This window comes from Cucurbita pepo, chromosome LG12 (assembly GCF_002806865.2).
Source record: "Cucurbita pepo subsp. pepo cultivar mu-cu-16 chromosome LG12, ASM280686v2, whole genome shotgun sequence".
NCBI lineage: Eukaryota > Viridiplantae > Streptophyta > Magnoliopsida > Cucurbitales > Cucurbitaceae > Cucurbita > Cucurbita pepo.
Window position 1 is genome coordinate 9,220,768 of NC_036649.1, and position 16,917 is coordinate 9,237,684.

General features: G+C 34.0%; 2 protein-coding genes across 2 annotated transcripts; both read right to left on the bottom strand.

Moving 5' to 3' along the window:
- Window positions 1-445: 445 nt before the first annotated feature.
- On the bottom strand, window positions 446-4,004 carry LOC111807585 (ABC transporter I family member 19-like). The gene is made up of 6 exons (XM_023693365.1): window positions 3,489-4,004; window positions 2,915-3,075; window positions 2,394-2,445; window positions 1,676-1,812; window positions 1,357-1,443; window positions 446-971 (listed from the first exon to the last, which is right to left on the bottom strand). Exons 1-6 carry the CDS (start codon window positions 3,673-3,675, stop codon window positions 669-671), a joined length of 927 nt encoding a protein of 308 aa, XP_023549133.1. The 5' UTR covers window positions 3,676-4,004; the 3' UTR covers window positions 446-668.
- A 965-nt stretch (window positions 4,005-4,969) lies between these two features.
- On the bottom strand, window positions 4,970-7,659 carry LOC111807440 (NAC domain-containing protein 21/22-like). The gene is made up of 3 exons (XM_023693173.1): window positions 7,398-7,659; window positions 5,554-5,819; window positions 4,970-5,394 (listed from the first exon to the last, which is right to left on the bottom strand). The coding sequence occupies exons 1-3, from the start codon at window positions 7,564-7,566 to the stop codon at window positions 5,068-5,070; spliced, it is 762 nt and encodes a 253-aa protein (XP_023548941.1). The 5' UTR covers window positions 7,567-7,659; the 3' UTR covers window positions 4,970-5,067.
- Window positions 7,660-16,917: the final 9,258 nt, after the last annotated feature.

The following is a 16,917-nucleotide window of genomic DNA, read 5'->3' on the forward strand; positions in this document are numbered from 1 at the left end:
TTTTTTTTTTTTTTTTTAATTGAATTAAAGTTTTTTTTTTTAATTATTTATGTAATTTTTTATGGTTAGATTTGGATTTTTTAGTTTTCAAATGTGGTTTGGAATCATCTATCCATGATTGGATTATATATATATATATAATTTAATACTCGAGTTAATTTCTTTGAATTGAACAGAAGATCACTAGGTATTTGACTAAATAGGATCGTCCCGTTCCTATAGAACCTATCACTAAAATATCTCTACTGACTAAGTGGAGAGAAAAGGATTTTCATGAAATGAAAAATTCAAACTATTAGCGGCTCTTATAAATAAGTGATTGTCTGATAATGGACGAAAAATGTCCCATCTCTTGAACTCATAAAAACGAGAAATTGAAAATCATTCTCAGTTCTTCTCACCATTGGTGTTTTGGCATAAGTAAGAAATAATTCCACCATTTGTGTTTTGGCATAAGTAAGAAATAATTCATAGCTTGTCAATTCCACGCCAAAGCACGAATCAAATTGTTGATAAAGGAAGTTCAGAAACTTTCAAAAGGCAAAAAAAGAAACCTCACTCCGGATACTAAACTTGTGAACCCCATTTCTCTCTACTTTTATCACTATAACTCACATTTAACTGAAACAATCTTCTTATATCCTATGCCCAAAATAATTCTACCAAAGCTAGCGATAATAAGCCATATGTCTGGAAGACGAGAAAGGAGACGAACCAAAAGGAGAAACGTTCTTCTGCGTGTTGGATGGAGGGAGAATTGGGTTCTTCTTCTTCTTCTTCTTCTCGAGTTTGGTTTCAGCACGCAGCCAATTTTCAACCACAGAAAGCAAATTGGCACAATGCTTCAACTCATCAACTTCAGACAGCTTCTCTGACTTTCTTAGCTCGCCATCTTGAATATATGCCAGATGAGTTGCCCATGTCTCCAGTCCATCAAATATGTGAGTTGCATATACAATTGTAGCTCCTCTCTGTCCACAAAAACAGCCAGTTCTTCAATTAATCTCAGCCATTTCAAGGGTAATCTTCTTTGAGAGTTCGGTATTTTTATCAACATCGATATCCAACACTATATGTTTATTTATTTTTGACGATATGACATTACAATGGTGGAGGTGGAGGTTTAAACTTTCAACCCGAATTCAGAACCTCAAAGCCAATGAAAATATTGATATCATGAACAGTTATACCATCATCATCTTAATTTCCAACCCAGAATGAAATTCAGGAATTGTAAGATTACTAGATGGCAGAATTACATCTATTCTGGATGATATTGCCATTTACACCAAATTCATGTCATGGGGCATAATTTAGCACATACTAATTGCTTGTAGTATTGAAAAGTATTCAAACCTGATCGCACTCTTCCTTTAGGAAGTCCAGGAGGTCCATCCTCGCAACGACATCAAGGTCAACTGTGACCTCATCTAGCAAGAGAACCTGACAAATCAAAAACATGAATTGAAAATCAGCAGGCAATGAAACTGTTGTGATATTTCGACAAACGTCAAATATAGAACAGGACTTGGTCCAATACAGAAATGCTTTATGGGAAATTTAAAATCAATGGTCCAGAAATTAGACATAGTGAACGGATGGGCTCAATTATCAGAGTACACTTAATAGCAACTCAGTCATCCACAGTAAGCGAAAAGTCGTCCATATTTAATACCTTGAAAGGATGTAAGAGGCCCATGCAGATTTGCACCCGACGACGTTGCCCATCAGATACCTTATGCATTCGCCACTGGAGATCTATATCAAGGAGGTCAATCAACCTATCTCTCCTTTCAGGATCCGTTCCTTCGACTATCAACATAAATAAAGGGCATAAGTTGTACATGTTTGCAGCCGATAAAAGGAAATATTGTATACATCTTATTGAAATTGAACCAAGTACGTGAAAATTTAATTCCAGAATGCAAAGAGGATTAAAGCAATGACAGGATAGTATTAGTGGCTCAAAGAAGGATCCCGAAAGAGTTTATCAGCATTTTCATTTCTTCCCTCGAGCATGTTACTTAGCTTACACTCTCTGAAAATGGTGGATCTCAGGAGGAGACTAATAGGGTTTCTTATGGGGTTCATCTTCATATTAGTCATAAATAGTGAGTACGCTAGAAAGGGTTTTTGAGGGTGAAGGTTGTTATAGGTAAAGTATTCCAAGTAGCTCAGAATAGAAGAGAAGGGGAGGTTTCTTACCCCCATCTTTTGTACTCTATCCCTTATTAAGACAAATATCAATTTGCTTCCTATTAAGTATCCTAAGCAACCCCTAACTTGAGGAGGAAAAGAAAAATCTAGTCCCCACATGAGGATAGGAAATATAATAAAAGGTCACAGTTATAATGCCCCACAAAGCAAATATAATATAATTGAACATAGCCCACCTCCAAATATCATATGTTCAGCAGAAAAGTCTCCCTGTAATGCAACCTCGCCCTGAGTTTTCAGAAAATGATATATTCAGCATTAGAAAGTTCATCCATTTTCTTGTAAGAGAACCAAATGGAAGGTAATCAGTTACTGTTCAGGGTTAAGAAAAAGAAAACGATCAATGCTAACATGTTACAGCATAATCAATGTCGACGAAAACTATATTTAGTTGGAAATCAACCACCACTGAAGTAAAGGCCGCTACATCATGAACCACTGAGAATTCTGAAACAATCAAACTATAGGAAATCAACTGAAATCTGTAAAGCGAAGAGCACAATTTTGTCTTTGTAATGCACCAAAGACATCGGACGCTTTGTTTGAGACAATCAGAGAAAATCTATGTCCATACTTCTCGAAAGATACTTGTTTCATATAAAGGCATGGACAATGCTATCTATGCAAGAAGAACAGAAATATATAAAACAATAGAGCAGCTAATTGCTTAAACAAGAAGTGTAAGTCAAGTACTCACTGCAGAGCTAACGGTTTTACTCCAAGATCCTCCCAAGTAGGCTAAATCACCACTACATACGAGGTGAGTGTCATGAAAAGCTGAACTATTTAGAACCCGAACCACATCTCTTCCTCCAACCATATGTTTTCCAGCCAAAATTTTCAGCAAAGTAGTCTTCCCTGCACAAAAGTGGATAACATGTATCAATGTCACTAAAGGTCTGCCATGGGAACCATTACCTTTTCTGCATTATTTGAATCTACCTTCCCACAGCGCAAGGGGCAAAATTTAGTGTCGTTATACAATTTTCTTAATCTAAGACAAGCTCAAATGGTTAATTACGCACGGGAGATTTCCTATGATCAATAATAGAAACAAGCAAGAACGGGTTCCAGAGAGATTCGCATATCATTCCATATCAGGAGCATTTTAATGGGTTAGTAATCGCACATTATTCAAGAAACAAAGGGGGCTGCAAATTTCTTTTCATGATTTCGTACTTCACTCCCTCCTCGAATTCATATTTTAACCTAAAATTCTTACACTAAACCAAACGAAAAAGAAAGAGAGAAAATAGACACGATTCGAGTACCAGATCCATTAGCGCCAACGAGAAGACAACGAGATCCAGAGCCAATCTCGAGATTAAACTCCACGAAAAGAGGCGAATCAATTTCGTAAGCAAATTGCATCGCTTGTACCTTGATGCCGGTAGAACTCTTCTCATCTACATCTTCACAACCCTCTTTCCCGCGGAACGAAATCTCCTTGTCAGCCATTTCCGCAGAACAAAATTGATAAAGATGAAGAATTACCCAGGGAATTTATACACCCCTGTGAGCAATTAGAAGGCAATGCGCATCAAAAAGTTCGGTGGGTGATTCTTCAAAAGTAGCGAACGTGGTGGTTGTTGGCGGGTTGGAAAGGGAGTGAAGTTGAGGCTAGGATTTGTCCCGCCATTGAATCTAAACGTGGCCTACGCTGCGATCAGAGAAGCTGGAATTTCATCGCAATCGCATTGAATTTGGTCCATGTATCGCTGCATCGCGGGAAATTGAGCGCACCGCCTTCTTAGTTGCAATGGAAGACAAGAAAGTACGCTAAAATTGTTTCAATCTAATTTTTTAGGATCATACTTTTATAATTGGTTCGTGTGATTTTTTTTATTGTTAAATTAATAAAAATGCTCTTTTTAAATTTCAAATTCATTTTTAAAATTATTTTAAAAAATATATTATAGTAATATATTATTTTTAATTTTTTTTTAATAATATTCTTCAATTAAAAAATACTACTACGTTTAAAAAATATCCTTAAAATTTAATATCTCTTACCTTTATTAAAAAAAATTCAAATTTTTTTTTTTATCGTCTGTCAACCCCTTCTACATTATCTACAAATATTTTAACATTATTTCAATAAGTTCATGAGTATTTTTAAAACATTGCACCTACCCTCATAAATTATCTATAAATATTTTACCTTTAATAATACTCCGAAATTGTTTCATCTCCTAACTTTTAGGATCATATTTTTATAATTGGGTCGTATGAAATTTTTTTATCGTTAAATTAATAAAAATACACTTTTTAAAATTTCAAATTCATTTTAAAAATAATTTAAAAAAAAAAGTCTTTAAAAAATATTTAATATTTTAATTTAATTTTTTTAATACTATTCTTCAATTAAAAAAAAATCCTTAAAATTTTAAAACTAACATTCGTACCTCTATAAAAAAAATTCAAAAATTATCTATAAATATTTTAATATTATTTCAAAAAATTCATGAGTATTTTTTATGTCTGTCAAACACCTCATAGATAATACAACAGTAAAAATATTTTTGAATATTTTAAAAAAAGTTTAAAGGCGTTTTTTTTTTTTTTAATTAAAGGTATATTTGAATTTTTTAAAAAAGAATTAGAGTATTAATAAAAATTTTGAAAATATAAGGATATTTTTTAAACAATATTTAAAGTTCAATGGTATTTTTGAAACAAATTAGGAAAGTAAATAGAAACACGTGCAAAAATCATAATAATTCATACAAAACACTAAAATAACACAAAAAAAAAAAAAAATAAAACATTTAACCAAAACTCTTTCAGTACACAAACACTTCAATTCAACAAGAAAACAATAAACATTTTTTTTTTTTTTTTTTTTTTTTTTTAAGCAATAAAATAGTTAAAAGGAAACCCATTTTGGTTGGTGTTTTCAATCATCTCATACTTCATTTCTTGTGCGTTTGCATCACCAACTCCATAGGATCTCAAGCCTGCTTCTTCCATGCTCATCTCCCATGGCAGCAGCCCGTTCGAGTTGTCACCCGGTACAAACTCGACGTGGTTCGGCAGCAAGCAGTAGGACGACGGTGCAGCGCCCGCCGCCCCCGCCGCCGCCTCGAATGGAAACTGTGAGGTGCTGTATGTTGTTGCTTCTATCATGTCCTGATCTGGCTTGCTCTTGTAAAACACCCTGCATAGAACCCAATCCTCCTGTACAACCGATAAACAAACAATGTCTTCATTTTTGTTTCTTTTAAGGATGTTTTTAGCTATGTTCGTGTTGACATTCCCAAAAAAACCCTCATATCTAAATTACGATATAACTCCAAATATGAACATAAAAGTTCGAAAAGAGGGTAAGAAATAAACCTTCGGAGGCATATGCGGTGTCTCGATACGAAACTCGTGCATGATCCATCCAGTTTTGATTCCATTCGGAGCTCGGTTTCTATAAAACACCAAAGTCTTTCTCATTCCGACCACCTCACCTCTAGTTGGATCCACCACCATTCGATCTTTCCCTGTCGCCTTCCAATACCCAGCTGTCGTTGCTCGATTTGTACGAAACCCAGTCGCGTATTTCCGATCCCTAAAGCTGAAGAAGTACCACTCGTTCCCGTTCAACTTGGCTACCTCTACATTCATAAAAAAAAAAATTGAGTACTTATTAGTATATGTCAATGTCAACTCACATACGAAAGACACTCATCCACAATATTGCATGCACCCAGAAACAAAACACAGGTCGACTGCTGAGCCCACTCTAGCTCAGCCGCCCTACCCGAGGTACGAGCCCTCGAATTCAAGATGCCTCAAAGGATAAGATCTAGGAAGTTCGATCGACTACTAACCATCGGAAATCAATATAGAAACAGATTTAGGGAAGATTATCTTCACAAAAATCATTTGAATGTTGAAAAAAAAATATATATATATATATATATATTTTTTTTTTTTTTCTGAATGAATCAGTTTTTTTGAGAAGAGAACAAAGCTTGTATTTGGACCATAGTTATGATATAATGCCCTTCTCGACATATATGGGAATACAATTCGCCCTCGACAAATACTAATTATTTCATTTTCTTATTAGTCCACCACAAAAAATTTATTATTTTATTTATTTTTAAATTTTAATCAAATGATAGACCGGACTCTAATCATATCAATTTAGTGCTTAAATTTTAAAACCAGACAATTAAGTCCTTAACAATTTTGACAATAATAACCCTACTCGAAAAAGATTGTCGGGTTGTCATCCACTGTCACGATCTTCTTTTTCTTCTTCAATCGAGAGCAAAAAACGTCATCTTATCCCCACCTTTTCTTCGAGTACGACTTAATAGTAAGACACCTAATTATCAGCCCTAAGGGTATACCCGTAATTATCCAACAAATTTTCTTTCTTTTTTAGAGGATTAATTTTTTATTTAACTCTACTCTTTTCTTAGTTAATTACTAACACAAATTTGACAATTTTTTTTTTAATTATTAAATTTTAAATATTTTTTTATTTTTATTTTCAAAATGCTAAATATATATATTTTTTTTTCTTTAAAAGATCAAATATTTTAAATTATATAGCCGAACATGTTAATGATGCAGTAAAAAAAATTGTTAAATATAAACACAAAGCATTAATAATAATAGTTTTTCTTTTTATAGTCGAAGGTTCGAGAATTCTCGTCTCTATAATTCTTAATACTCTATATTCTATCAAAATCAATATAATTAAACGATAAAAATAAATGAGAAAACTAATCAAATATGGCTTAAAAATTAAGCTAAAAGTATTTATAACACGACAATTCATCAGTTAGATATCGTGTTTTGTGATTAATTATATCATCGATTATCCCGTGACACATAATGTGTACAATGGTTGTAGTTCGGATAGTAACGTATAATCAAGTGGGGTCGTTCTTTTCACCTAACTCCATAATTATCAACTTAAGGTGGGAAATCCTCGTTTCGAGATTAGGGTTTTAGGAAAGCCGATCATTATACCAAAAACTTGTTCCTTACCCCTCCGATTTTAACTCGGATTGTTCACCCAATTACTGTCATCAGTCAGGGAGAGGTTTCGACATGGTTAACAGACGTGAGATCTCTCGTTTTTTCAAAAGTCGATGATTCAATCTCTCAAACCCATGAACGTTTTCGAACGAAATATGAACTAAGAAAGACGAGACGGATTGTAAAGGTATACATACCAGGGAGTTGCCAGGGCTCACAAGTATGCAAGTCAATCTCCACCAAAGTGCCCCTCAAAGCTTCTTGATTAGCTATCTTTTTGTACAAATAATGGCAAACCAATTCCTCATCGCTAGGGTAAAACCTGAACCCAGGAGGCAAAGTGGCTCCAATATCTCTCAAACCCATGTTCTTAAACCTCTCAAACAAGGGGAAACACACAAGAATTTAAGCTAAATGTGATGGGAAAAGCATAAAATGAAGGGTTTTTTTTGAGTTTCAAAGTGGTTTTGAATGAAGAGATTGAGAGAGGTTATTATTGCTTATATAGAGATGATGGAGGAAGAAGACGAGTAGATAAATACCTTAAATTATGGAAGAGAGAGAGAGAAAGTGAGGTTGAATTCACATGAGAAACGTCTACTTTAGGGATGAACAAACCTGTGGGACATAACATTTAGGGTTTTTTCTATTCAACAAATCAATTCGTAAACACATATACTCTCGATCACGGTACAAAACTAAATTGGGGTTAAAAATATAAACCGAGCTGTAATACTGCAACAACCCAAGTTTCGATTTGGGGTTATGGACCCACCATGCTTCCACTACACAACTATGATATCACTGTAATAGCTCAACGCTATCGCTAATAGATATTGTCCGTTTTAGTCTGTTATGTATTGATGTCAGCCTCGTGGTTATAAAATGCGTCTATTGAGAGATCTAATATTGGTTGAAGAGGAGAACGAAACATTCCTAGTAAGGGTGTGGAATATTGTTACAAATGGTATTAGAGTCGTACCTGTCTCATTAAAATGTGGTTTAGGGACAAACCATGGCAGGAATTTGAACATATGAACCTGAGTAATGAACTAATACCACACCCGAACGAGAGTGACAGAAATAAAATGAATAAATATCTAGATATTTTAGGAACACAAATATCCTATAGATAATTTACGAACAATTTTTTTTAGATATTTTATGAATAAATTTATTCTTCGACCCCAAATTTTTTAATCTCAGGTACAAAAGTATAGTAATATTCAAACGAGTTTTTCATGAAATTGTGTTCAACAAACGTTTTATTTATTAAAGAAAAAGACGTTTCATCTTTTGGTCATATTACCAAATATGAGCATATTGTCACCTTCGTTTAAACGTGACTATATCACAGTCGGTTATTTTAAGATGTCACCATCTTTCATTTATTCACGAGTATTTGCATTTCTGAACTTTTTTTTCCGATAAAGTTTTAGATTTTATATACTATAATGTAAAAGATATATATAGAATTAAATTAATAAAAATAAATTTATTTTAGCGTTAAAAAACATTATAATTAATCTTTCTTTTAAATATCATTAATAAATTTAGTGATTTCTGCTTAGGCCAACAAATAAGTGAGTTTGGTTGGTGACTAATATATATTATATGTTATTTATTGTATTATGATGATGATGCATGTTATGTAAGTATGAAAGATATGTCATGCACACGTGTATATGTCTCATAGGAAGGTTAGGTCATAAAAAAATATGAAAGTATGATGTGCGTTATAATCATGTATCATGATTTAAAATACATGGTATCATGCATGTTGTATGTCACGAGCATGAGTTACTTCTCCAGTATGTTTTGTACGGACGCGTACACCATGATATGATATGAGCTCTTTTATTTTCGTTGGTGTCCAACAATGTGAGCGTATGCTAGCCCATTTTTAGACCTAGAGAGTACGTACACAAGCTCGCCTAATGGGTTCATGCACACGTGCGTGGATCGTGTATAGAGAAATACTATGCATCCAACACTACTCGAAAAAAAAGTAGAATCCAAGATAAACCCACTGAAAAGTACTATGCATCTAACGCTATCTGATCGAGTTTATTAAAATGTTTCGTCGATGCTTCGTTGAAAATCACGTACTCTCGAAAATACCCAAAACTTACTATAAATTTTTATTTGTTCTAATTCTTCTTTTCTAATCATGATATCGAGAAAATATATATTTGATTTCTACTCTAAAGTTGATTGAAAAGAGCTTGAAAACTTTGTTCATGATTTAATAAGAACATTAGGTTATGCAATAATCTTTGATATAAGAATTTGTTCGTGATTTAATAGAAACATTTTTTGTTTTGTTGCATTGACACGTAATAGTTTTGAATAAAGTCGAATATTTTGATTTAATAATTTTACCTGTTTTTGACACTACATTGTGCCGACATGAGATGCTACCCACGAGCTGGTCAGGGAGAGGTTATTCTTTCAAGTAAAATGTTACTTTAATTCAAAAATAAACCATGAACTTATAAGACAACCAAAAATTGTATGACATAGTCCCAGTGATCTGATTAGCAAATGTCTCGTCATATGACATATATTCTTGTAATTGTTTGAAAAACTGTGAACTCTACAAATATGTCATTTCTTTTTTTTTTGGGCTAAATGAACGAATTAATGCACGATTTGTTGTACCAATTATTTCGTAGTGCATAAGCGGGAGTCACGAGAGAATTATGACCTAGACAGCCGAGCCGAGCCTTACCCATCACATTACTCATGAAATGTGACACCCGAGTAAAAGAATGGTACATGAATGAATAAAGATCATATCTAAATGAGAGCGGATCTCTTAGTAATTTTCTTGAAATGCATGTAAGTGAGGACAAAACATGCTAGAATGACTCGTGTTAGTCTGTGAGTATAGTTTTCACTCTTAAGAAGTGAGGAGTAGGTATCGTGATCATGTCGTAGAGAATGTCGGGGCATCAGGGGTCGAGTGCAGATTCCAAACCCTAATCCAAATCGTGGGTATCGGTCATTTTACGAGATTAGACAGCATGTTATAAATGAAAAATCATAAAGTTACTATTATTAGTGTAATGTAACTAAATTTTCCAAACATCTTATCAACCTCATCAAGTCATTTCACCTTGAAATGACACATTACCCGTTACAAACCGTTTAATATTATCAATTCACAAATGAGTAAGAACTTGAAGGAATATTATATTTAATTTAATACATTTTTAGTATATATTAAAGTTATTTATCTTCATATAAATTATGTAAACGAGGATAAAATATGCTAAAATGATCGCGTTCGTTTAGAGAATCGTCTTCGTTCTTCGAAGTAATTTAAGATAAATAGATAATATGATCTCGTGTCTTGTTTTTTATTTTTTATTGTTTTTTCTCTTTATTTATTCTAATTTTTCTAAAACATAAATAAGTGAATTATTTTATTATTTTTTTACTTAAAAAAAATAAGCATAATAAATATCTAAAAGTAAATATAATATAAATTTTAAAAATATTTTAATTTAAAAACTATTTTTCTGGTAAAAAGTTGATTATTACCGATCATATTTATGTTTCATTCTTAATAATAATAATAAATAAATAAATAAATAAACAATTACCAAATTCAGTTCAATAAAGGGGAAATAAAAACCCGAAAATGATGAACACGTAAACGTTATGATATCATATAAATCTAAAAACGCTTCATTCTTTATATACAACTTTAGTATCGATTATATTTGTACTACTGTAATAATCCAAACTCACCGCTAGCAAATATTATCCGTTTTATCTCGTTACGTACCGCTATCAGCCACACGGTTCTAAAACATGTATGCTAGATAAAAGTTTCTACACCCCTGTAAAGCATGTTTCGTTCCCCTCTCCAACCGATGTGGGATCTCACAACTATTGACCAATCTTCTTTTTCTCGTTGGTACAATGTTAATTATGTGAGATCCGGTTCGAAAGAAGAACCAAACATTTTTTATAAAGGGTGTGGAAACCTCTTCCTAACAAACAGTTTTAAAACATGTTTGTTAGATAGAAGTTTCCACACCCTTATAAAAAATGTTTGGTTCTCTCTCCAACCGATGTGGGATCTCACAACTACTAACCAATCTTCTTTTTCTCTTTGGTACGAGGTTAATTATGTGAGATCCCACATCGGTTGGAAATGAGAACCAAACATTCTTTATAAGGGTGTGGAAACCTCTTCCTAACAGACAGTTTTAAAACATGTCTGTAGACAGAGGTTTCCACACCCTTATAAAAAACACTTTCACAACTACTAACCAATCTTCTTTTTCTCTTTGGTATGAGGTTAATTACGTGAGATCCCACATCGGTTGTAAAGAAGAACCAAACATTTGGGTGTGGAAACCTCTTCCTAACAGATAGTTTTAAAACATGTCTGCTAGATAGAGGTTTCCACACCCTTATACAACGTTTCGTTCTCTCTCCAACCGATGTGGGATCTCACAACTACTAACCAATATTCTTTTTCTCTTTGGTACGAGGTTAATTAAGATCCCACACATTCTTTATAAGGGTGTGGAAACCTCTTCCTAACAGACAGTTTTAAAACATGTCTGCTAGATAGAGGTTTCCACACCCTTATACAAAACGCTTTGTTCTCTCTCCAACCGATGTGGGATCTCACAACTACTAACCAATATTCTTTTTCTCTTTGGTACGAGGTTAATTAAGATCCCACATCGGTTGGAAATGAGAACCAAACATTCTTTATAAGGGTGTGGAAACCTCTTCCTAACAGACAGTTTTTTTCTCTTTGGTACGAGGTTAATTATGTGAAATCCCACGTCGGTTAGAAAGAAGAACCAAACATTCTTTATAAGGGTGTGGAAACTTCTTCCTAACAGACAGTTTTAAAACATGTCTGATAGACAGAGGTTTCCACACCCTTATAAAAAAAACACTTTGTTTCTCTCTCCAACCAACATGGGATCTCACAACTACTAACCAATCTTCGTTTTCTCTTTGGTACGAGGTTAATTATATGAGATCTCACATCGGTTGGGAAGGAGAACAAAACATCTTTTATAACGGTGTGAAAACTTCTCCTAGCAGGACAATATCTGCTAGCAGTGGGCTTGAGCCGTTACAAATTAATTGGTTTCTGTGTAGGTAGATTCATTCATACTTATTCGCGAATACAAGAAGGATCGAACCATACGCTCTAATTTCAACGAGTGACTTACTACGTTAATTGAATTTAAGATAATAAAAAGCATTGATTAGAAGTAGAAATAGTTGATTATATCCATATATATATATATATGAACAAGATTATTCCAAAGGGTGTGGAACATGATGTCCAAGTAACAGGACATTTTGTCGAATGGATTGAATAATTAGGAACCAATCAGTGGTTTTCTTTGGTAATAATAATTGGATTCCTTACTTGTCAGAAACTTATGATCCTACTCACCATCTACGTATTTGCAAATTAATAATTTGTTGTTCTAATCATTATTTTCTGTTTTGTTCATTGACGAGAAGAGCTCATATTCTTAGCTCTTGGCCCCTTCTTGTTGCTATTCTCCATCATACATTTCATATTAATAATTATTTCTTATATGTATATATATGTAACACATCCATGTATGTAGCGTATAATTTTGTAATTCCATTATGGGGAATTGGAAAATGATGTCAATCATCATTATCCTCCTCGTGTTCATCTATGTCGTGATTATAATACATCTCGGTAAGATATTAGCTTAATGTTACAGTAATTCTATGGTGGGTGTCCTCTTCGAGCTTTCGTGGGATGCATGCGTAATAACCCAAGCTCATCGCTAGCTAATATTGTCCACTTTTGCCTGTTACGTATTCCTGTTAGTCTCAGGGTTTTAAAACGTGTCTACTATAGAGAGGGTCTAACCCTACTATGACCAGTGTCTCGCACTGTCTGATGACTAGCTCTGATGCCATTTGTAACCGCACAAGCCCACCGCTAGCAGATATTGTCCACTTTGACCTGTTATGTATTGTTGTTACACTCACGGTTTTAAAACGCGTCTACTATGGAGAGGGTCTAACTCTACTCCGATCAGTATCTTGTACCGTTTGATGACTAGCTCTGATACCATTTGTAACAGCACAAGGCCACCGCTAACTGATATTGTCCACTTTTGCCTATTACGTATTGTTGTTAGTCTTAGGGTTTTAAAATGTGTCTACTATGGAGAGGTTCTAACCCTATTTCGATCAGAGCCTTGCACCGTCTGATGACTAGCTTTGATACCATTTGTAACAGCACAGGTCCACCGCTAGTAGATATTGTCTACTTTTGCCTGTTGCGTATTGTTGTTAGCCTTACGATTTTAAAACGCATCAACTATGGAGGGTCTAACCCTATTTCGATCAGTGCCTTGCACCGTCCGATGACTAGCTTTGATACCATTTGTAACAGCACAAGCCCACTGCTAGCAGATATTGTCCACTTTGGCCTGTTACGTATTGTTGTTAGTTTCACGGTTTTAAAATGCGTCTACTAGAAAGAGGGTCTAACCCTACTCTGACCAGTGTCTCACATCGTCTGATGACTAGCTCTGATACCATTTGTAACAACACAAGCCCACCGCTAGCAGATATTGTCCACTTTGGCCTGTTATGTATTGTTGTTATTCTCACGGTTTTAAAATGCATCTACTATGAAGAGGGTCTAATCCCACTCTGACCAGTGTATCGCATCGTCTGATGACTAGCTCTAGTATCATTTGTAACAACACAAGCCCACCGCTAGTAGATATTATTCACTTTGGCGTGTTACGTATTGTTGTTAGTCTCACGGTCTTAAAACGCGTCTACGAGAGAGTCTAACCCTACTCCGATCAGTGCCTCGCATCAAACCCACCGCTAGCAAATATTGTCTTTTTTGGGCTTTCCCTTTTGGGTTTTCCTTCTCCAACCGATGTGTGATGTCTGTTAGGGAGAAGTCTTCACATCCTTGTAAGGAATGTTTCGTTCCCCTCTCCAACCGAGGTGGGATCTCACAACATGTGAGTGAGAATAAAGCATGTTAGAATAACTCGTGTTTGTTTGTAAGGATAATGAAACGAGGGGTAGGTAACATGATCATATCGTAGAGGATGCAGAGAAATGTTTGACCATCAAGTACTGAAACCGAGAGAAAACCAAACCAAATCGCTGTCTACAACATGGCATGAATTATGCAAAAAGGGAAGAGCCCACAATGAATCCTTAGTTCCTGGCTCCTAGCGTTGTGTAAGAAGTTGCCACGCAAACTTTGGACACCTTCGATTTACTATTTCTTTGTACTTTATTATGCTTCTTTAATTTCAATACCATTGGAACACCTTAGGTGGAAGCAACATCGTTGTCACCTAACTAGTAGACTCACAAATCTTCAAACTACACAATTAATTCACGAAATAATTACGTGACGTTTCGTTATAAGAAGCAATAGTAAAAATGTGAGATTTCATATCGATTGAACAGAAGAACCAATCATTTTTTTATAGCTGTGGAAACTTCTCCCTAACATACACGTTTTAAAATCGTGAGTTTGACGATAATACGTAACAGATCAAAACGGACAATGTTTGCTAGCAGTGAGCTTCGACTGTTACAAATGATACCAAAACTAGACACTGAACGGTGTGTCAACGAGGACACTGACCCACAAAAAGGGTGGATTGTGAGATCTAGCATTGGTTGGAGATGGGAACGAACCATTCATTTGGAAACTCCTCCCACCTTGGTTGATTGAGTTCATTAAGTGGCCCAAATTGGAGTTCTTAAGCTTCAACCAACTAGGCCTTCTCTTTCAAGCCTACACTTCAGCCCTAAACCCAACTATTTTATCTAATATACAAAATATAATCTTATAAAATATTTTAAATTGTATTCATATAAAAAAAAAATTTAGAAATTAAATTACATGTTATTCGGTCACTCTAACTAAATTATAGGGTACGTTTCGTTTTATAACTATTTGATTTTTAAAAAATCAGGCTTATAATTATAAATATGGAGTCTGAGAGAAAATAAACTTGACAAATATATAACGTTTTTTTTAGCTCGACCCATATGAAGTTAGATTATATACTTGAAAATGTTATTTTCATATAATCAAAATTGATTACGAGACAGGTTTAAGAAACATAAAAGAAGTCCAGATGTCGAGACGGAGTCATATGCCAGAAAATAGTGTATACAGTTAAACTCCGAGAGCTTAAATTTTACGTCATAGTATCTATACCCGAACAAAAAGGTGTCTATAAATTTCCCACCAGGCTCAATTCTTATTCATACATGGACTTTTCTAATACACGAAGCGAGCATCTTCGTGTAGGTTTCCAAAATAACCCGAGAAAACCCGAGTTAACTTTGAGTTGTTGTGTATAGCAAACCGACAAAGAGAAGTAGCTTCCAAAAACATCCAAAACATTATTTGTCAAACTAAGAAAAGATTCTTAATTAGCTGCTTTTTAATTCTATTTTCGTATTTGGTCGCAAGAAAAACATGAAAGAACCTCTGCTTTTTGTCTGCTGATAATGTTTTGTCTCCTGTCTTAAATGCTGAAGGAAGTTTTTATTTTTCAAAGTTGACGTCTTTTCTTCGGTGGGACTCGTAAAACGTGTAGGTTAAAAGAGCTATTAGATTCGATCCAAACACATGCGGGTTCTTTCCATACGGTTGTTATTGTATTGTTGATTTGAAATGATAGATCACAGGTACGTGAATGAAAGAGACTATATTCGAATAAGAGTAATCTTGAAGATATGAAGTAATGTTTAGAAAAAATTTAAAAGAATTGATAGTTATACAGATGCATCTTCAGTCTCGGTGATTCAATCATGGGNTTTTTTTTTTTTTTTTTTTTTTTTGGTGAGATCTCACCTCGGTTGGAGGGTAAAACAAAACACTCCTTATAAGGGTGTGGTAACCTCTCCTTAAGAGACGCGTTTTAAAATCGTCAGGCTGACAGCGATACGTAACAGGTCAAAACAGACAATATCGGCTAACGGTAAGTTTGGAGTGTTGAAAATGGTATCAGAGCCAGACACCGGGTGATGTGCCAGTGAGGACGTTGGGCCTTAAAGGAGGTGGATTGTGAGATCTAACATCAGTTGGAGAGTGGAACGAAATACTCTTTATCAGGGTGTGAAAACCTTTCCTTGATAGACACGTTTTTTAAAACCGTGAAGCTGACGGCAATAACTAGGGCTGTTACGCTTTTTAGGCAAAAAGTAGAGATTTTTTTAATCCAATTATATGTATTTGGTCTCAAAATCTTTTTCTACGACCAAATATGAAAATTTAGAAGATTTTGTGTTTTTTTTTTTTTTTTTTCCTTAGTTGAAGGAATGTTTGTTTTATAATAATAATAATAAATAAATAAATAAATAAATAAATAAATTAACTAACAAACATATTAAAAATATTTTGTATACAAAATCCTAAACTTTATATTAAAAAAATTATTTTTAGATATTTTATAATAATTTTATCAAATCTTTATATTTCAACGGCCCATTTATAAGTATAAAATGACAACTCAGTGACATATTTAATTTTATTTTTTAATTTAGCATAAATTATTGAGGGCAATGTCGTCATTACCAAATAAAATAACTAATTAATTATATTAAATTCAATATAAATTATATTAATGATATAAAAATAAATAAAATCTTGATTTTGTACAAGATATTTGCATTAAGATTGTGATCTTT